At 40.9% G+C, this 22,756-nt stretch overlaps 1 protein-coding gene and 1 pseudogene across 4 annotated transcripts in view; both read right to left on the bottom strand.

Moving 5' to 3' along the window:
* The window catches only part of PSEN1 (presenilin 1), a 55,443-nt gene that overhangs the window by 17,846 nt on the left and 14,841 nt on the right, over nucleotides 1-22,756 (bottom strand). For all 4 annotated transcript variants that reach the window (XM_037503658.2, XM_037503661.2, XM_037503659.2 and 1 more), the window contains exons 4-6: nucleotides 12,122-12,375; nucleotides 9,595-9,736; nucleotides 3,719-3,786 (exon numbers count right to left, since the gene is read on the bottom strand). In XM_037503658.2, the coding sequence (XP_037359555.1) occupies nucleotides 3,719-3,786; nucleotides 9,595-9,736; nucleotides 12,122-12,375 (464 nt within the window). The remainder of the gene's footprint in view (nucleotides 1-3,718; nucleotides 3,787-9,594; nucleotides 9,737-12,121; nucleotides 12,376-22,756) is intronic.
* LOC129145177 (glyceraldehyde-3-phosphate dehydrogenase-like) lies at nucleotides 13,735-15,773 on the bottom strand (annotated as a pseudogene).

Genomic DNA, 22,756 nt, shown 5'->3' with positions numbered 1-22,756 from the left:
GCTCCCCTCAGCAGTGTACTTCAGTAGATCCACCTCTTCTGCTCCCAAACTCTGTCTTTGGTGTATCCTCTCACTCCCTGTACCTCTGGCCTATACCCTGTTCTTGTATGCAAATAAAAATAAATCTTTAAAAAAATAATAAATTCCCAGCCCTTATGGTTTCCTCTAGCTCTTTTATGCTTTTCCCTTCATATTTAAATTTTTAATCCACTTGGAATTTGTTCTGGCATAGATACAAGGAAGAAATCCAAACTTTTCCCCAGATGACTGATCAATTATCCCACACCCATTTCTAAGTAATCCACCTATTGCCTACTGATCCTATACTAGCTTTATTTAAAAAAAAAAAGTATTTATTTATGCATACAAGAATTATTTATTTATGCACACAAGAACAGGGGTAAAGGCCAGAGGTGTGGGAGGAGAGAGGACTCACCAGAGTGGGGAGTAGAACCTTTACTTATTTTTCCAAATAAACTTTAAAATCATCCTGCCCGGATTAAAAATAAATTGTTTATATTTTTATTGAGCTTATATTAAATTTTTATTTTTATTTATTTTTATTTTTTAAAAGATTTATTTATTTATACAAGAACCGGGGTACAGGTCAGAAGCGCAGGAGGGTGAGAGAATTCACCAGAGCCAGAGTGGGGAGCAGAGCAGGCAGACGGACAGAAGACACTGCTGAGGGGAGCAGTGGGCAAGGCAGGAGAGGTCTGCCATGCTATGTGGGGTTCTCCCTGGCTGGTGGGGAATCGAACTGGCGCTGCAGAGGCTGCGGACAGCTTCACAGAGTGGCGATCAACCACTGCGCCACTGGGGAGGCCCTATATTAAATTTTTAAATAAACTTAAAACAGTATTGATATTTTTATGATACTAAGATTTTCCATGGAAGTTGGTATAACTTTCCATTTGTTTAAAAGTCTTCTCGTCATGCCCTTCATGGGCATTAAAATTTCTTAATAACAAATCTTACACAATTTTTGTTTGATCCAAGATATTTTATATTTCTTACTGTTATCAAATATAGGGTTTTGCCCCTTTTTTATGTTTCCTCACCACATGAAGGCTACTGATTTGTGTGTGTTTTGTATCCAACTGCTTTGCCAAATTTACTTGTATTGTTTCTTAGCTATTTTCTGAGACCAAATATTCAATTTATGTTCAAATTCAACCTTCTTTTCCAAACTGTAGAGTTCTTACTCATTTTTCTCTTTTGGGCTCACCAGTTCCTCCAGAGCAATGTTAAGACTACAGTAGTGGGGCCTCCCAGGTGGTGCAAGGGGTTAAGAAGCAAACTATGATGCTATTGACAGCCACTGCAGCACATGTTAGATCCCTGGCCAGGGAGGTGACCCACATGGCGCAGCAGACCTCTCCTGTCTTGTCCACTGCTCCCCTCAGCAGTGTATTTCAGTCAATCTGTCTGTTGTGTTCTCCACTCTGTCTCTGGTAAATCCTCTCACCCCCACACCTTTGGCCTGCACCCCAGTTCTTGCATAAATAAATCTTAAAAAAAAAAAGACTACAGTAGTAATAGAGGTTAATTCTTGACAGTTACAGACATGCTCCTAGAGTTTCCCTGTTAAGATGACACTGGCTGGGGGCCTCCTGGTGGCACAATGGGTTAAGACGCAACCTGTGAAGCTTTCCGCAGCCTCTGCAGCATGAGTTTGATCCCCCGGCTGTTGAGGGACCTCAACAGCAGCAGACCTCTCATGGCTCGCCTGCTGCTTGCCTCAGCAGTGTACTTTAGTCAATCTGCCTGTTCTGTTCCCCACCCTGTCTTTGGTGAATCCTCTCACCCTCCTACACATTTGGCCTGTACCTCAGTTATTGTATGCATAAATAAATAAATCTTTAAAAAAAAAAAATGATAGTGGCTGGGGCCTCCCTGGTGGCTCAGGCGGTTGTGCGCAGTGCTATGAAGCTGTCCACAGCCTCTGCAGCACAGATTCGATCCTGCTGGCCAGGGAGATTCCAACATGGCGCGGCAGAACTCTCCTGTCTTGCCCGCTGCTTCCCTCAGCAGTGTGTTTCAGTGAATCTGCCTGTTCTGTTCCCTGCTCTGTCTCTGGTGAATCCTCTCATCCTCCAACACATCTGGCCTGTACCCCAGTTCTTGTATGCATGAATAAACAAATCTTTAAAAAAAAACAAAGAGATGATACTGGCTGTTAGAGTAAAAGTCATACATTTTTATCATGTTTGAGAAGTAACCATATCATGTTTGAGAAACAGCCATCTATTTATTTCACAATGAAATTTGATCAAATACAAGTGCTGAATTTTATGAAATTCCTCTGAGCATGTTCACAGAGATGAATTATCTCATAATGTAGTGACTTACACTGAAATTTCCTAATAATGAACGAGTTTTCCATTCTACAAACAAAACCCACTTGGTAATAATGTATTATTTCTTTAATGTGTTGCTGAATTATGTTTTTTTTTGAAAGATTTATTTTATTTTATGTATACAAGAGCCAGGGCACAGGCCAGAGATGTAAGGAGTGAGAGGATTCACCAGAGACAGAGTGGGGGACAAGAACAGGCAGACTGACCAAAGCACACTGGTGAGAGGAGCAGTGGGCAAGCCAGGAGAGGTCTGCTGTGCCATGTGGGTTGCTCCCTGGCCAGCCAGGGAATCAAACTCGTGTTGCAGAGGCTGTGGATAGCTTCATAGGTTGTGTCTTAATCCCTTGCGCCACCAGGGAGGCCCTGAATTATGTTTGTTAATACTGTTATTCTTTTGGCATCAATCTATAAAATTGTGCTACAGTTGTTTCTTGATAATTTACAGAGTTTTGTTATCAGTGCTATCATGGCTTCATAAAACAAATCTGGAAGCTTTTCTTCTCTACATTAAATAGTATTATTAACTTGTTAAAGGTTTAACAGAAATTCCCTGTGAAAACATTTGGGCCTGGCACTGCCATGGTTGGTGTTGCTATGGTTGGCATTGCTATGGAAGGGAGATGGGAACCTTTTCAGTAACTTATTTTTTCTTTACTTACATTATCTATTGCTTTGTTGGTCAATTTTAGTATTGACTTTTTCCTAAAAAATTATCCATTTTATATAAATGCTGACATTTCTTTCTTTTATTCTGTGGTTATTCCTCAACCTTTTATCAAAGAATTATTTGATTTGCTTATTGCATCTAATCCTAATTTAAGAGCAAAGGGATGGTTTACAAACTGTTATTCTACCACTAGACCTGAGAGAAACACCAGGCTGGCAAATCTCTGAGTCTCTATTCTCTTCAACACAGAAGCTCCAACTTTTTCTGTTTTATGTGAAGTTTTCATGTAAGATTTCATTTGAAAAAAGACCCATTGATGAAATAAAGCTTGAAAATTAGTAATTCACGTATATATACATTCTTGAAATCCTTTTTTAACATTCTGATTCAGAAGTTACTAGAAGTACAGATTAATAAAATATTATTCACTAAAAGTTTAGTAAAGTCTTTTCTGAAAAGCCTTAGAATTAACTATTGTAAGTTTTTTTCAGTTCTACTTACCATAAACAAGAATCAACAAAACAATATCCCTATTGATGATATTAACTTGTCTTAATATATACCAAGTATGACCTATATATGGAAACAATTATAATTTGAGTTATTTATCAACAGAGTATATGGCTTTACATGACAATTACACAGCCTAGAGAGACAATTTCTGAAAAAGAAAAATTATTTTGCCACTTACCCCAAGTAAATGAATGAGAAAAAGAACAGCAACAACAGAGATGAAATAATTAGCCAGCCATGGATGACCTAAAAAACATAGGATTCCAATATAATTAGAAGATTCTACAATCCTAAAAAAATTTATAAATTTCTTCCCTCAAAATACTATTCTATGTATGTTTCTGTATATTGTTTTCAAATGGCAGAATGTAAGTGGTTTGGGGATCAATGTATACTTACATAGAACTTTTTAGTGCAGAACTACTCATAATATGAAATATAAATTTCAGAAAAACAAAGACTCTTATTCCTTTAGAAACAGAATTTTGAAAAAGAAAATACATTCTAAAATACTAAATTATCAACAGAGTTAACAGCTGACATTTAAACTTTAATAAACACCACTATCAATGGAGAAATTTTGAATAAATTAATAAACTGAGGGGCCTCCCTGGTGGCCTGGAGGTTAAATCTCAGCACTACCCCCTCAAAGGTCCACCAAGATGGCCTGAGTTAGATCTCCAGCTGGGGAGCTAACCCACATGGCGCAGCAGACCTCTCCTGTCTCTCCCACTGTGCATCAGTGTATTTCAGTAGATCCGTCTCTTCTGCTCCCCACTCTGTCTCTGGTGAATCCTCTCAACACCCATACCTCTGACCTGCACCCCAGTTCTTCTATGCAAAAATAAATGAAATCTTAAAAAAATAAACTGAATAAAATGGTTGATAAAATTCAATAAAACTGAAAATCAGATATTCAGAGTTAAGTGACCCCTGTATACAAACATTAAGAATACAAAAAGGGGGGCCTCCCCGATGGCGCAGCAGTAAAGCGCTGGGTTGCGAAGCTGCCCGCGGCCTCTGCGGTGCTGGTTCGATCCCCGGCTGCTCCCCGGCCACCTGAGGAGGGTCCCGCATGGCGTGCAGACCTCTCCTGCCGCCCGCTGCTCCCCTCAGCAGTGTACTTCAGTCCTTCTGCCTGCTCTGCTCCCTGCTTTGGCTCTGGTGAATTCTCTCACCCTCCCGTGCTCTGACTGTACCCAGTGCATGTATAAACAAAAACAAACAAACAAATAAATAAATAAAAACATGCCTCAAAAAAAAAAAATAAAAAAGAATACAAAAAGGGGCCTCCCTGGTGGTGCAAGGGGTTAAGACAGCACTATGAAGCAATTCGCAGCCTCTGCAGCACAAGTTCAATCCCTGGTCAGCCAGGGAGCAATCCACATAGTGCAGCAGACCTCTCCTGACTCGCCCGCTGCTCCCCTCAGCAGTGTATTTCAGTAAATCTGCCTGTTCTGCTCCCCACTCTGTCTCTGGTGAATCCTCTCACCCTCCACACCTCTGGCCTACACCCCAGTTCTTGTATGCATAAATAAATCTTTAAAAAAAAAAAAAGAATACAAAAAGGCCCTCTAATTATGTAACCATTTCACAAAAGAATATTCAGAATCTGAGGTTGTAGTAAGTATTGGAATGCTTTTCTTCTTTTTTTACATGGCACATTAATAAGTATTAATATTACCAATTCTTTGAAACAAATATATATCAGTCCACCATTATGGAGAATTCACACAGCACTATATAAATATTAGTCTCTATTACTTATTGATGTAAGAGTAGATCAGAATTTGATTCTTGTAATTTTTTAAACAATACTTTTTTTTTAAAGATTTATTTATTTATACAAGAATCAGGGTACAGACCAGATGCACGGGAGGGTGAAAGGATTCATCAGAGACAGAGCGGGAACAGAACAGGCAGACTGACGAAATACACTGCTGAGGGGAGCAGAGGGCGAGACAGGAGAGGTCTGCTCGCCATGTGGGTTGCTCTGAGGCCAGCGGGGATTGAACCAGTGCTGCAGAGGCAGCTTCACAACACGGCGCTCAACTGCCTGTGCCACCAAGGGAGGCCCCAACAAGACAATACTTTTTAATGGTAATTTTATATTATAAGTATATTTGGGAAAATCTTACACAACCCAAGAAGAGAGTATGTATGTGTATATATAAACCTCTAGTCATAAAATAAACACATGCTACATAATATATATCATGAAGAGTACAGTTAATGATACTGTACTTCATGTTTGAAATTTGCTAAGAGTAGATCTTAAAAGTTCTCATTACTAGAAAAAAGAAACTATGTCTGGTGACTGTTAAACTTGACTCAAGCGATCATTTCAAAATACATACAAGTATCACATCATTATGATGTACAACTGAAGCTAATATCTCAATTATATTTCAGTAAAACTTTTAAATAAAATAAAAATACTGAAACAATTTCTAATCACAACTGAAGTTAATAACATTTTCTTTTCAGACTTGTTTTCTATCTGCATGTATAAAACTTTCAACAAAATTAGAATCAAGTATAATACAGTTGCACATTCTGATTTTTATTTTTTTTTATTTATTTATTTTTTTTTTTTATAGAGGCATGTTTTTATTTATTTATTTGTTTGTTTGTTCGTTTGTTTCGTTTATACATGCACTGGGTACAGTCAGAAGCACAGGAGGGTGAGAGAATTCACCAGAGCCAGAGCGGGGAGCAGAGCAGGCAGAAGGACCGAAGCACACCGCTGAGGGGAGCAGCGGGCGGCAGGAGAGGTCTGCGCGCCATGTGGGACCCTCCTCCGGTGGCCGGGGAGCAGCCGGGGATCGAACCGGCGCCGCCGCAGAGGCTGCGGGCAGCTTCGCAACCCAGCACTCAACCGCTGCGCCACCGGGGAGGCCCCACATTCTGATTTTTAAAACTTAATCTTTTATTAAACATATTCTCATACCACCAAATATGACTTCCAAATGACTAAATAATAATATACAGCTTACACGGATGAAGTCACAATTTAACCTTTACCTTATGCTTGGAATTTGTGGTGTTCCCTGACTCTTCCATTATAATTTATGTTAGGATGGCTATCCTAATATGCAAATATTTTTCTGCATTCCTAAATTTTTCCTTGGGATTTACCAAGTCAAAGTGTACAAACTTTTTCTAGTAATTGACTACTGATACATAATGGTTTAGTAACTTCACAAAAAAATCAGTCTTTACCAAATAAATAGGTGAAATAAATTATTATTTTTTTTAAAGAAGTGACTAACATTTTATTTATTTATTTATTTTTTAATAGAGGCATGTTTTATTATTTGTTTGTTTGTTTGTTTTGTTTATACATGCACTGGGTACAGTCAGAAGCGCGGGAGGGTGAGAGAATTCACCAGAGCCAGAGCGGGGAGCAGAGCAGGCAGAAGGACCGAAGTACACTGCTGAGGGGAGCAGCGGGCAGCAGGAGAGGTCTGTGCGCCATGTGGGACCCTCCTCTGGTGGCTGGGGAGCAGCCGGGGATCAAACCGGCGCCGCAGAGGCCGCGGGCAGCTTCGCAACCCAGCGCTCAACCGCCGCGCCACCGGGGAGGCCCAAAATAAATTATTTTAATATGCATATTTCTTTGGTTAAGGAGTACACACACACACACACACACACACACACACACACACCTTTCTCTTTACAGGTCATCTGTAACTCCTTTATAATTTCTATTTGGGTTTTTTGATTTTCTCAGTGATTTGTAAGTGCTCTTCATATTATAAAAATATTAGCCCTCTGCCTGTAATAATGAATGCACACAGTTTTTCTATTTAGGTTAGTCCCTGATGTATGCTTTTCTGAATTATTTCCTGAATTCAAAGCCTCTTCTGATAACTTTTAGCACCTCCTTTTCTAGAACATCAGGTGGTAAAACAGGTCTTTCTCATCTTACAAAAATCCTAGTTCAGATTTCCTGTAGTCAAAGTTCTAAAAGAGTTCTGCTTCAATATGGAACAGTATCTCCTCTACTTCCAGAATTATTCAGGCCAGAAGTCACAAACATAAAAAATCTATATAGTTTCACCTATAGCAAATGATGTATACCAATGCATTGTCTTTTTTGGTTTTCACTTTTTTAAGGTTTGTCTGGTCTTTAGCTTCTTGTGCTTCTTGCAGACATTGCACAACCACTGACAAATCCTCATTGCTTATTTCTAAACAGGTTCTGGCAAGTTTCTGAATTTGATTCAAGAGTTCCTTTTAATTTATACTTGAAGTCAAAGTAAACAATTTGTTTCTATAGAATTGGCTCCACTTGCTAAGACTTGAATACTAAACAACAATACAAATTCACAGGTAAATGTGGATATCTGGCTGAGGATAATCCTTTTAGACTACCCTAACCCAGCCCATCAAAAAGATATCAAGACAGGTAACATGAAGTAAAAGCACATTCCACCTTGTTTCTTCCACCAAATCCAACTATAAAACTTGGATAGAATATATGTAGCTGTTAGCTAAGGAAGCTGAAAAGTAAATAGAGGTGGGTGGGCTGAGGAATGACAAGTTCCAAAGAGCAGGCTTAACACTTCTGTCCCTCCAGCACTACCCTCCTCCTCTTGAACTTGACACAGCTGGAGTGGACATTAGAAGCCCAGGAGAGGGCCTCCCCGGTGGCGTAGCGGTTGAGTGTTGGGTTGCGAAGCTGCCCACAGCCTCTGCAGCGCCGGTTCGATCCCCGGCTGCTCCCCGGCCACCGGAGGAGGGCCCCACATGGCGTGCAGACCTCTCCTGCCGCCCGCTGCTCCCCTCAGCAGAGTACTTCGGTCCTTCTGCCTGCTCTGCCCCCCGCTCTGGTGAATTCTCTCGCCCTCCCGCGCTTTTGACTGTGCCCAGTGCTTGTATAAATAAATAAAAATAAATCTTTAAAAAAAAGCCAAGGAGAGCTCTAGGAGCAGCTCACGGCCTGGCTAAGGAGCGGGAAAGAAGTCTCCTAACACCAAGAGAAGGGAAAATCTCAACTTTAGTTTTTTCTTCTCTCCATTCTCATGCTCAGTCGTGGTAGTAATGGAGGTGCAGGGATATAAAATCAGATGGACACATTTATTGTACTTTAGAATAGTGAAAAGCTGGAAAATGTCAACAAAGGAGAAATTAGAAGTAAATTATATTTCACTTATTGAGTTAGATATTACATAGCCATCGACATTTTCTAAGAATTTATAATATGGAAAATGCTTACACCAAAGTGAAAGAAAGGACATACTGATTATATATTTTAACCATGTCAAAAAGTAAACAAATACTAAAAGGAAATAGACCTCAATATTTGGTGAGAGCTTCAGAGCGCTGTCTTTAGCCCCTACGCCACCAGGAGGCCCCTAAACTTCAATATTTGGAAAGTTAATGTTTACTTCTTTTATTTGAGAATGTCCTTAAAGGTTCACGAATTGTATTAACTTCATCATTTTTCTGAAAGAGGTGCCAAGGTGTCTGAAATTCAGGAATAAGCAACTTAGCTAAAGAGTAAGCTAGGGGAGCAGAGGCTAGGAGGGCTGGGCCTGTGTCTTTCCTGTACAACCTCCCATGTCCTCGCTTCCCAAGAAAACAATTAGGGCTACCATAAGAGAGTAGGTAACAGAACAGATGGCTACCAATTAGAAGCAGGACCATAGCCAGTCACTGATAAGTTTAACACCAGCATCTGAAGGGGGTTTAATGGCTCTGCACTCAAATGCAAAAATCTGAAACTTTAAAATCATACATTATGGAGACCACTGTATCCTACAGTGCCATTTGTGAACAAGCGATTTACAAAACACGGCATCCCCCTTTGGGATGTTTAAGTATACTATAAATCGAAATGTTAAACCATCGAGTTTGTGGCATATGAAAACATTTGTTTTTCATTTACACCCATATTCCACAATGGGGTGGGGGGTGGGCAGTTAACTACTAATTAATTTACTAGAAAATAAGACCTTTTTCTTTACTAGACCTAGTAACACATGGGCCAGGAAATCCCAGTCATTAGAAGAAAATGGTAGGAAGCAAAGCTCTGACCCTCATGCTCACCTTATAGCACCTGTATTTATACAGAATCACCAGGAGAATAGTCATGACAACAATGACGCTGATCATGATAGCAGCATTCAGAATTGAGTGCAACGCTCTCTGACCTACAGTCTCCGTGTCTTCTGTGAATGGTGTATAGATTCTATAATAAAACAAAACACAAAAGCCCCAGGTAAGTGTTAATGGATATCCCAAACCACATACCCCGCCAACACCAGAATTTTCTTTCCTTGATTCAAGTGATCTTTTATAACTATTTTACATCTCATCAACTTAATCAAGAACTTTTAATCTAAGAAAAATAGCTATACTCATTTGCTTCAAAATGAAATAAAAATTGGATGAACTTACTTATTGGCTCCATCTAGTGGATGCTTCATACTGAAATAATTACCTCACATGTTCTTTCTCCACAGTTTACCAGGAATTTCAGAACCAGAGTATGCCACATAAACTAGGCTACAAGTGGTTGTGAGAAGGTAATGTAGCTTATAACCATTTTCTTTCTTCTGAAGAATGACTGCAACTGGAGCAGTCTTGAGACAATGTCACATCCATTCTCCCCTTGTTTTTCATTCACATAAAATTTGACTGACTCCTATGTCCTGGTGCCTATGTTCCTACCTAAAAGATTTTATTTCTGACTACTTTAAACTAAGGTGTGGCCATGGGACTAAATAATGGTCAGTGAGTTACAAGCAGATGTGTTGTGTGGGATACCTAAGGAGTTATTTCTGCTGAGAGATATATCTCATGCCTCTCCTCCACTCCTCCCTGCTGGAAGGGGTTGGGCTGTAACGCCCCTACTGGGCTCTGGGATAACTAGAGGATGAAAGGACCCTGGCTTCCTGCTGAATGTGAAGCCACTATGCCAATCTGGACTGACTACCTCTGCACTACTCTGTGGGAGAGACAAAACAAGTCTATAATTTAAACCAGCTTCTTAGATTTTCCACAACAGGGTCAGCAAACTTTCTGTCAAGTACTATAGTAAATATTTTCAACTGCACAAGTCAGTCAGTCTCTGTTGCAGTCACACAACTCTGCCATTACAGTATGAAAGCTGCCAAAACCAATGTGTAAATGAACGGACACAGCTGTGTTCCAATAAAACTGCATTTACAAAAATAGCTGGCAGGGAGGTATCTGTGGGCTGTAGCTTTCAAACTCCTATTTGACAATAGGTAGTCAAAAAAATCTAACTCTCAACTTATACAGATAACAATCCCCACCTTCTTTTGGCTACTGTCTTGTTACAGGGCAGCCCCCATACAAAACGGGTTGCCTGACTGTGGGTTCTCACCTGCGCATTTAAAAGGACTTATTAATATTCTACTTAAAGGACTTACTATTACTCTACACACAAAAGGTTAATATAAGGTGTATTTAGGGCCTCCCCGGTGGCACAGAGGTTGAGCGCTGGGTTGCGAAGCTGCCCGCAGCCTCTGCAGCGCCGGTTCGATTCCCGGCTGCTCCCTGGCCACCGCAGGAGGGTCCCACATGGTGCACAGACCTCTCCTGCCACCCGCTGCTTCCCTCAGCAGTGTACTTCGGTCCTTCTGCCTGCTCTGCTCCCGGCTCTGGCGAATTCTCTCATCCCCCTGCGCTTCTGACTGTACCCAGTGCTTGCATAAATAAATAAATAAATCTAAAAAAAAAAAAAAATATATATATAATATATAAATATATATATATATATACAAGGTGTATTTACCTCCACCCTGCCTTTCACTCACTGTTTTAGCCTTTCTCCCTAAAGTGTAAGGGTTTGGCTTTCAGAACATCATGTAGTTTTTCAGGTACTTGCCAATTTCAAATTCTAAAATTTGCTGAAAGCCTTTTTGAAGCATTTTTCTTGGAAGCACCAGCAGCATCAAAGAATCAACACGACATTCCCCAGCTTCTAGAGTGCCAGCTTGCATTAATTCTTCATCCCTTCATTTAACAACTTTTCTCAGAGCTAAGCATCTATTATGTACGTTGCCCTGGAAACCAACTTTTCCTTACAGACCTTACAAGTACAGAAGTACTAAGCATTAAATAATGTAAATAAATACGTACTTTGCATACTGTGACAAGTGAAAAAGAACAGATTATTATGAGACTATCAGGAAAGATCTAATTCTGTTAAGAGAATCAAGAAAGTTATCTCTGAGGACTTTATATTTAAGCCAAAATAAGCAGATAGGAATTAATCAACAACTGGACAAGGAAAGAACATTCCAGGTAGAACAATGTAGCTAAGGGCCATGAGGTAGAAAAGATCACTACATAATTCTTTACCCACCCAGTTCCAAATAAAGTCAACCCTATCTAGTGACACTACAGACGAAATAGAATCTTGCAGCTTTCATTTCCTCTACTTTGAAGGCTCAAGTAATAAGTAACCCCTCACTCTGGCCATGAGAGGGTGGACTCTCTCACTTTCATGTTCTGAGGTCTTCAAGGTGATGACATCACTGTAGCTGTGAAGAAAAGCTACCGTGGCTCTGAGAATTAAAAAAAAAAACAAAATACTCATACGTACAGCTGCCCATCCTTCCGGGTATAAAAGCTGACAGATTTGATGGTGGCTACGACCACCACCATACAAAGAGTCACAGGCACAAAGAGCATGATCACATGTTTGGCGCCGTATTTCAATGTCAGCTCCTCATCTTCTTCTTCGTCTTGTTCGGCCACCTGCTGTATGTTACCCTGAGGTCGACCATTAGATACTGGCTCAGGGTTGGCCCGCATCCTCCGCTCGTTGCCATGCTCATGCCGTTCTCTACTGTCATTCTAAAAGCACAAGAAAAACTTGTTCAATAAATCAGACTCTCAGTAAAATCAAGGTATTCTATGTAAAAAAAAAAAATAGAAATCAGACCAGGGATTTACAATAGGCTCATCATTACTTCAGTTCTAAATACTCGCGGTAAGGAAGACTCAATGTATAAGCCATCTAGATTGTTCACCATTGTTCACTGAAGGGACCCTTTCACCTGGGTTACCTGTTTTCCCTTCTATTTTCAACTTACAACATCCATATGCTTTGAGGTTTCACTAAAAAACTGACATCTCATGAAATGATCTTGATTTTTTCAAACTGATGAAGTGCTCTCCTCATGCTTTCAGATTGGTATTAGGAACTGTCTACCCTTCATTATTAATAAGACTTAAAATCCTTGCAGTAATGTTCAGGAATATCTGCTCTTTTTTCTCCTAAGATAGCATTACTTTTATTTTCTTTTAACCTGTGTTATTTCTTACTATTTCATACAAGTGTACAGTTATCTAAAAAAAGTAATCAATTAAAAATTTTTTACAGGGGCATCCCTGTTAGCGCAAGGGGTTAAGCAACACATTATTAAGCAATCTGCAGCCTCTGCAGCACAAGTTCAATCCCTGGCCAGCTAGGGAGCAACCCACATGGCGCAGCAGACCTCTCCTGTCTCGCCCACTGCTCCCCTCAGCAGTGTATTTCAGTCAGTCTGCCTTTTCTATTCCCCACTCTGTCTCTGGTGAATCCTCTCACTTCCCCCCCATCTCTGGCCTGTACCCCAGCTCTTGTATTCATAAATAAATATTAAAAAAAAATTTTTTTACAGAGAGAAACTGACATCTGATACAGATGTCCCCAAGTTTTCCCAGCAGCCCTAAAAAGAATGAGGGAACAATAAACACCCGATGAATGACGAAGGACATGAGAACCTTTTTTGATCCTACTTTCCTTGGACTGGAATCCTAATCCGAACACTACTTTGTTACCTTTAAACTAATCCTGGGGTTATCTTTCCTATCCTCCAAGTTCAACTTCCTTTTTGGTATCACTGTTTATATCTGAAACTCAAGTATTGTAAAGGGTGGAATGAATCCCAAGAGCAATAACAACAACAATAATAAACATGATAACCAGAGACAAATAACAGACACTCCTCCTTCGCACAGATAAGGAAACAGAACAGGAGATGAAAGCAGCCTGGCAGTCACCGGTGCTGGTGAGATGGAACCAGCTTGGTCAAGAAAGCAGTCTTCTAGGAAGACCACGTGAGGACACACAACTCTTGTACTGTATTTTGACTACAACATACAAGAGAGTATTACTATTATTTATTAAAAGCAAATTAAAGAAATACCTTAAAATTATTAAAATGTACCACAGATTGGAACTTCACGTGTAATCCTCAGAGCCACCCCATCATGACTTCACGGGTGAGGAAAGAACCATAGGTAGCGTGACAGAGGGAGTTTGAACCAGGACTGCATGACTGCAGGTAACAAGTTGTTTTGTTTTGTTTTTAAATTTTCTTCCCAAGGTCCATCTCATATATCCCTTGACTCTTTCTCCCTCTCCCACCCCGAAACCTCACTTCATTTATTAATATGCACTAGTTTTTGTAAGTATTTTACTTTGTTGAATTGTCCACTATGTAAAAGTATAATATTTGTCATTCTGAGTTGCTCTACTATACATTATTCTCTCAAATTCCTCCCATGCTGCTGTAAATGGCAGCATTTCATCTTTCCTTATGGCTGACTAGTGTACCATAGTGTGGCTACACCACATCTTGTTTTTTGGCTGGGCACAGTACACTTTGTTGATGGCACATGATGAGGCAGGGCTTCCTAAGTTCCTCTCCTTCTCCAGGGGGTCTGGGTTGGAACTGTAACAAGGTCAGGAGAATCTCAGTGTATTGGATGAGTGGGGGAAAGACTCCCCAGCAGCTGAGGGGCCCCTCAAGCTCTTATTCCTCAGCGGCCATGTGGACCATAAGGTCCACCACCCTGAGGCTGTAGTCAAATTCATTGTCATATCAGGAAGTAAGCTTGATAAAGTAGTTGTTGAGGGCAATGCCAGGCCCAGCATCAAAGGTAGAGGAGTGGATTTCACTATTAAAACAGGAGACAACATGGTCCTCAGCATAATCCAGGATGTCCTTAAGGGGCTCTGAGATGCCCGGTTCACCATCTTCTTGATGTTACTCTATTTAGCAGCTTTCTCTCAATGGCAGGTCAAATCCACAACATTGGAGTTGGGACCAGTGAGCTCCCATTGAACTTAGGGATAACCAAGCCCATAGTCTTTGGGCTCAAGTAGAGGCAGGGATGATGTTCTGGGCATTCCCTTGGCCCTCACACCAAAGGGAATTGTCCAAAGGGGTTGTTCACAGTCTTCTGTATAGCAGTGATGGTGTGGACTTTGATCATGAGTCCCACAAAGCCAAAGTTGTCATGGATGACATTGGCCATGAGGGCCAAGCAGTTGGTGTTGAAGATGTTGTTGTCAATATTGCAGGAGTTGTCATACCTCTCATGGTTTACACCCACCACAAACATGGTGGCCATCATCAGAGGGGGCAGAGATAACGACCCTTTTGGGCCCCACCCTTCAAGTGAGTCCCAGCCATGTCCAACGTGAAGTTCACTGAACTCCACAACACTTTCAGCAATGAAAGTACTGGGGGTAATCTCCTTCCTGGTGGATGGAAATGGGCTTTCCATTGAGACTAAGCCTTCAGTTCTCAGTCTTGACTATGCCATTGAAATTGCCATGGGTAGAATCATATTGGAACATATAAACATGTAGCTGAAGTCAATGAAAGGGTCATCGATTTCAATAATAGCCACTTTGCCAGAAGTAAAAGTGGGAATGGTGACCAGAAGCCAAATCTGGCCAAATTCATTGACTCCAGCCTTCACCATGGTATCTCAGTGATATGACTAGCACTGCACCAGAAGTGCAGCTGAACCCGGAGGAGCAGAGAGCCCATATCTTACTGATCCAGTTTCCTACAGGTGGACATTTATGTTGCTTCCAAGTCCTATCTACTGTAAGTAGAGCTGCAGTAAGCACTGCGGGCGTATTGTTTTTCGAGTTACTGTTTCACATTCTTTTAGACAGATGGCCAAATTGGAACTGCTGAGTCATACAGTATTTCCACTTTTAGGGTTTTTTTTAAGATTTTATTTTTTATGCACCCAAGAACTGGGGTGTAGGCCAGAGGTGTGGGGAACGAGAAGATTCATCAGAGATAGAGTGGGGAGCAGAACAGGCGGACTGACTAAAATACACCGCTGAGGGGAGCAGAAGAGGTCTGCTGCACCATGTGGGTTAGCTCCCTGGCCAGGGATCAAACTCATGCGACAGTGGCTGGTGATAGCTGAGACTTAACTACTTGCCCCACCAGAGAGGCCTATTCACTTTGTTTTTAAGGTAAATCTAGATAACTTTTCAAAATGGCTACATTCTCACCAACAGTATAACAGGGTTCCTTTCGGGCATACCCGGTTGCACAGCGGTTGAGTGCTGGGTTGCGAAGCTGCCCGCGGCCTCTGCAGTGCTGGTTCGATCGCCGGCTGCTCCCCAGCCACCAGAGGAGGGTCCACATGGTGCACAGACCTCTCCTGCCGCCCGCTGCTCCCCTCAGCAGTGTACTTCGATCCTTCTGCCTGCTCTGCTCCCCGCTCTGGCTCTGGTGAATTCTCTCACCCTCCCACGCTTCTGACTGTACCCAGTGCTTGCATAAATAAATAAATCTTTAAAAAAATAAAAAATAAATAAAAATAAAAATAAGAGGGTTCCTTTCTTGACATCCTCTCCAGTCCTTGCTGGGAAACTTTTTAATGTGTGCCATTCTCACAAGTATGAGATGGTATCTCATTTTGATTTTAACTGGCATATCTCTTACTAGAAGTAATGATGCACATTTTCCCATATATCTACTGGTCATCTGGATATTCTTATGGGTGAACTGTTTGTACAGATCTGCTGCCCATCTATTAATTGCATTGTTTTAATGTTGAACTGTACAAGATTTTTATGTATGATGGGTATTAATCCCTTATTTGTTGTGTACTGTGTAAAGCACTTTCTTCCATTCATTAGGATCTCTTTTCAATCTACTTATACTTTTGTTTACTGTATAAAATTTGTTCCAATTTGAAGTAATCTCAATTGGGCCTCCCCGGTGGCGCAGCAGTTGAGCGCTGGGTTGCGAAGATGCCCGCGGCCTCTGCGGCGCTGGTTCGATCCCCGGCTGCTCCCCGGCCACCAGAGGAGGGTCCCACATGGCGCGCAGACCTCTCCTGCCGCCCGCTGCTCCCCTCAGCAGTGTACTTGGGTCCTTCTGCCTGCTCTGCTCCCCGCTCTGGCTCTGGTGAATTCTCTCACCCTCACGTGCTTCTGACTGTACCCAGTGCATGTATAAACAAAAAACAAACAAATAAATAAAAACATGCCTCTATAAAAAAAATAAATAAATAAAATAAGATAAATGAAGTAATCTCAATTGTCTATTTTTGCAAGTATTTTCCATGCCATAAAGGTTAAGAATTTATCTTTATCATTGTGGTCATGGAACATATTCTACTGTTTTCTTCTATATACTTTATTTTTGCAGGTGTTATGTCCAAATCTTTAACCATTTTGGAATAACTTTTGTGCATGAGGCTACAGAATGATTCAATTTCATTCTTTTTTTTTTTTCAATTTCATTCTTTTAAATTTTTTTAAAAATTTATTCATGCATACAAGAACCAGGGTACAGGCCAATTGCGCAGGAGAGTGACAGGATTCACCACAGACAGAGAGGGGAACAGAACAGCCAGACTGACCAAAATACACTGCTGAGGGGAGCAGCAGATAAGACAGGAGAGATCTGCTGTGCCATGTGGGTAACTCCCTGGCCTGCCAGGGATCGAACTCATACCATGCTGCAGACTTAACCCCTTGCACCACCAGGGAGGCCCCCAATTTTTTCTTTTCTATTTTGTAATTTGTATATTAAAATGCTACAATTTTTTTCAGTTTTTAACCATTAAGCATTAAATTTGTTGATTTGTAACAAATGGCCTTTATTATATTATAGCAGGTTCCTTCGTTTACTGTTTTATCATGAATGGGTGCTGAATTTTACCAAATGCTTTCTCTGCATCTATTGCTAATATATGATTTCTTGGCATTGTTTGGTTTATGTAAATTAAACGATCTTTGCATGCCTGGGATAAATCCTTCTTGGGATATACTGCTGAATTCAATTTTGTTAATATTTTGTTGAAGATTTGTGCATCAATGTTTATCAGGGATGTTGGTATATGCTTTTCTTGTGCTGTCTTCATCTGGTTTCAATATTATTATTCTATAATCAACTGGCAGCATAAAATGTATTAGGACACACAGGATTTTCTTTCTTAGGTTATCCTAGAGGGTATGCTATTTTCATTTTTACTCACTCTTTTTTCTTTATTGTTCCATTTGTGTATGCTCTAACTTTGTGCTTTCAAACTCAGTAATTCTTTCCATTGCTTACATTTGCCCTTTCCATTGCTTGTGTTTTAATTTGGATATAGCATTTTTTAGGTCCATTAGTTCTAACTGTAACAGCCTCATATTTCTTGGTCTTAATTTTTTGTTCCTGTGTTATATCATTCACTGTTTTTGTTTTCTAACTCAGCTAGCATTGTGGATGGTGAGAGGATGTACCTGAGACAGAGTGGAGAGCAGAATAGGCGGATCTACTGAAATACACAACTAAGGGAAACAGTGAACGAGACAGGAGAGGCCTGCTGTGCCATATGGGTTAGCTCCTTGGCTGTGGATCGAACTCGGGCCATAGCAGGTCATAGTGCTGAGACTCAACCCCTAGGCCTCTAGGGGCGGCCCCACCATTTTTAATTTTTACAAATTATAATGGGGATAAACTTTCAGACTGCTGCCGTTGTACCTGTTCAGATGGTTGGAAAACTAGTACTGGCAATGAGTAATAAATAGAAAGAAGTTGGTTCAGTAATGCACCTAAAACGTGCATCAAGGATTTAATCTTCCTACTGTGCTGGGTACCAGCGCAGTGTGGTAAAGATCTACAGTGAGCCCCACCTCTAGGTGAATTCCTCAGCCTAAGTGTTCTGTATACTCTTGTGCCAGCACAGATGCAGCACTGGGTACGGATTTGTAATTAAGTCACGACCACAACCCAGGTGTTGTTCTCTTTGCTCTTCCAGTAGAGTTTTACCCTGGGGTGATTGTTTCTGTTCAAATTCAGATATTTAAGCTCTGTTTAGAGAATTTTTTTAATTTTTTTTTTTTTTGGCCTCAGGTCTGGTCTCAGATTGGGGGAAGGCAGGGGTTTCAAATATCACAAACCCCATGCTACAAGTAATAGTATCTTCTATAAGGAGAAACAGGTAATAAACCTGGCTCTTCCTGCTGATTTTGACTGTTTTATCTGGGAGAATCAGGCTCAAGCCATGATCATTATTCCATAGCCCTGTTTCTACAGTTCTCCAAAGTCTACTCTTTGTTCTAAACACCAACGCTGCGCTCCTTTCCCAGCACAGTGCTGGTCTCAAGTCCTGATGTGGGTATGTGTCCCAGAGTTAGTAATGATAAGCGAACACCATATGGCAGCCATTCCTCTCATGAGTTGTACTGCCCTGGTATCACTACAAACACAGTTTAATTAAATTTTTTCCTACCCCTTTCTGCCAAACCTCTGCTCCTGTTATATAATATAGTCATTCATTCACCTTTCAGTAGTTACTGACTTTGTTCTGCTGCAATTTAGTTGTGAACACAGGGAGGAGGCAAGACTGGCATCTTTACTCTGCTGCCAGCTTGCCAGACCTCCCCAGTCAGAAATTAAGTTCTTAACCATTACCAATTTACCATTCACAGGACAATGCAGGAGTTTTACAGACTCATGACTGAGTTTACTTTTACCCTACTTTCAATATAATCATGCCACAAGTTATCAAATTTCTACTATATTCCAGGAACTAGTGTGGCAATACTGAAATTACTAAGATGTAGATTCTGTCCTTAAGAAGTTCATAAATTGAGGGCATTCCCAGTGGCGCAATGGGTTGAACACAGTGCTGTGAAGCTGTCCACAGCCTCTGCAGCTCGGGTTCGATTCCCAGCCAGCCAGGGAAATTCCCATATGGTGCAGCAGACCTCTCCTGTCGTGTCCACTGCTTCCCTCAGCAGTGCTTTTGGTCCGTCCGCCTGTTCTGCTCCCCACTCTGTCTCTGGTGAATTCTCTCACCTTCCTGTGCTTCTGGCCTGTACCCCAGCTATTGTATAAATAAAAAATAAATGTTAAAAAAAAATTTATAAATTAGTTTTAATGTGAGATTATTATTACATTAGAGAAATAAACTGCTACCGAACTGACTGATCCTGTGTGGTTCAGAAAGGCAACATAAAAGAATTCTTGAGCATACCCTTAAGGAGTGAGTGCAAGGTGAATGGGCTCCCAGCAGAGTCAAGACAGTGGCACAGAGGTATGTACAAAAGTGAAAAGGAAGGCCTCTGTAGAAAATCAGCCAAGACTTCTGCAGTGGCTGGAGAACAGAACAGATTTCCTTAGGGCTGCTGGTAATAAAAGGTTATGAACAGGTTGCAAAAAGCCTTGTTTGCCATGCCAAGAACTTTAGACTTTGTCCTGTAGGTAACAAAAGTCATAAAAGATGTTAAGGATGAGGAAGTGACATATCAGATTGTTTCTTTTTAAAGAAACTTAACTGGGTGATGATGAAAAATAGGAGACACATAAGAAAGATACTTCAGAGGCAGAAATGAAGTGCTTTGTGGCAAATTCCTTGGGAATGGTCAGGAAGGAGTCAGGGATGACTTTGGAAACTTCCAGCATAAGGGACTAGAATGGTGGTGACGACATCCATAAAGAGGAAACACAAGAAGATGAATGGGCTGGAGAAGGGGAGAGATGTTTTAATTTGGGACATAGGTACCAGAAACCAGACAGGATGGTCCATAGGGACAGCAATTAAGAATTTCAAGTTCATAAGAGAGTTGGGGAAAATCATTAGTTTCTATAGCTGTGGTACTGGAAGAGGTCTCAAGTAGAGGATAGCTGGAGTAAGTATGGACTTATTGGGTATTAATGTAATACAACAATTATGGATGGAAAAAATATGAACAAGGAGAAAAGTGTGAACAACCCCTAAACTTAAACAACAGGTGACAGGAGAAAAATCAGCAAGAGAGTAAGAATTGTTGGGAGGGAAGAAAACCAAGGAATCAAAGAATCACAGAAGGCAAAGGAGGAGCATTTTTCAAAGAGGTGTCATCTAAAGTCTCCATGACAGCTAAAATGTTACTACATTTCAGAGCAAGAAGTTCACCAACATCTTTACAAAAATAGAACAGTTTGGAAGGAAGTCAAATCATAAATCATAATGGACTGGGAAACAAATGGAAACGTGAGAAATTTAAGGCAACCATTCTTTGAAGCACAGGGAAAAAACAGTGTGGAAATGTATTCAAATTTGAAAAAGTAATTTTAGGTCTATTAGGGACTTGAACTTACTCATCAGGTCAAGGTACAGAGTTAGGATCAGAGAGGAAGGAACTGATGATACAAGAGAGGGAATAATAATAAATGAATAATAAATGAAACAGGGTGGCAGACAAATGGAGAGGAGTTGGCCTGGCAAGGGCACTCGCCCCCTCCATCTCACTTTGAAGACCAGGAAGTAGCACTTTAACCTCAGAGAGAAAATGTTTATGAACACTCAGACTATAAAGGAAAGGAAACTAACGCAGGCACAAAAGGCAGAAATACACACAACTCACCAAGAAAGCAATTTTGCTGAACACAATTCACTTGAGCGGCCAAAGGGCAACAGGAAGGAGAGTTATGAGAAACGGAGTCTGGAGGACAGGACAGCCGGGTAGCAGGAGAACTGAGTTAATCCTACTTCTGTTTTCTTATAAGGAAGTTCCTAATCCTATGCTAAGAATGTTATTTTTGTGACTAATGTTAAGTGGTAACAATTATGACCAACTTGATGAATTGATGTTCAATATAAACTAAAACACAAGTAATAAAAGCTATCTTTATACAGTATTTGGTAATATAAAAAGTCCTCTCACACCATCACATTTATACTTTTCATATGTGGGCATTTTCGGTAGATGAACACTAAAGCAACTTGTCCAAAATCTGGGGTCTCCCCAGTGGCGCAGCAGTTGAGCGCTGGGCTGTGAAGCTGCCCGCAGCCTCTGCAGCGCCGGTTCGATCCCCGGCTGCTCCCCGGCCACCGGAGGAGGGTCCCACATGGTGCGCAGACCTCTCCTGCCGCCCGCTGCTCCCCTCAGCAGTGTACTTCGGTCCTTCTGCCTGCTCTGCTCCCCGCTCTGGCTCTGGTGAATTCTCTCACCCTCCCACGCTTCTGACTGTACCCAGTGCTTGTATAAATAAATAAATCTTTAAAAAAAAAAAAAAAACTTGTTCAAAATCTCACAGCCAGAAAAACTGTCATGGCAGGAATAAAATTCAAATCTATTGCTCCAAAACTTGTATTCCTTCTCTGGCACCACAGCTATCCTATTAGGCCACTCAAACAGTAAATTGGGTAAGTCTGGCATGAAAGAGGCTATCATAACGTTTAATCACAGTATTCAACTGGATGTTCTGGTTTATAATGAACACTAGCCAACTCCACCCGGCCCCACCTCCAAAGTTGTTGATATGGCCATACTGGAGCAGTGTTCACTCACATACTCTCACACACACACACACCCTCCTACCTCTTTATTGTACTCACAGTACTTTACTCTTTAGATATACTTTGACTTTAGAATCCTATAAATGTTTTACTGTTTAAAGAGATAAATTGTACTTAAAAAAAATCAAAACATACACTCAGTTTTAAAATAGTACTAATCCCACAGTTTACACTGCGGTTCACTCTTGGTATTATATTTTCAAAAACGTATAACAACATGTATTTATTAGTACTACAGTACACTACAGGTTAGTCTCACTGTTCTCTATGTACCCATCCCTCCCACCATACCCTGGCAACCACTGGATCTGTTTACTGACTTCAGTTTTGCCCTTCAAAGCTATTTGTAAGGTTAACAAAAACCAGCATTATCATCATTTTAAATGATTTCATTTCGGTGGCTAAAGGAAAGATTACTCACTATATAAGTGTTGTAAGTTCTAGGAGGGTGGGGCCCTATGGCAAATGGTGAGTAGGTGGGAAGTGTCTATGAACCCAGACTCCCCAGAGCGCCCACACTACTTGGTCATTATAATTCTCTCTTCTCCTTACTTCAAACTATGATCCAAATATAGGTCCAGTTACCCAAGGCAGGTAGACCCTCAAACAGCAAAGGATTGTGAAGGTATTTTTAATATACTCTAGTGCCTCC

Source organism: Talpa occidentalis, unplaced genomic scaffold, assembly GCF_014898055.3.
Source record: "Talpa occidentalis isolate TD23 unplaced genomic scaffold, MPIMG_talOcc4v2.1 talOcc4.11, whole genome shotgun sequence".
Classification (NCBI taxonomy): Eukaryota; Metazoa; Chordata; class Mammalia; order Eulipotyphla; family Talpidae; genus Talpa; species Talpa occidentalis.
The sequence above is the reverse complement of the archived record's forward strand: the minus strand, read 5'-3'. Positions and strand labels throughout refer to the sequence as shown.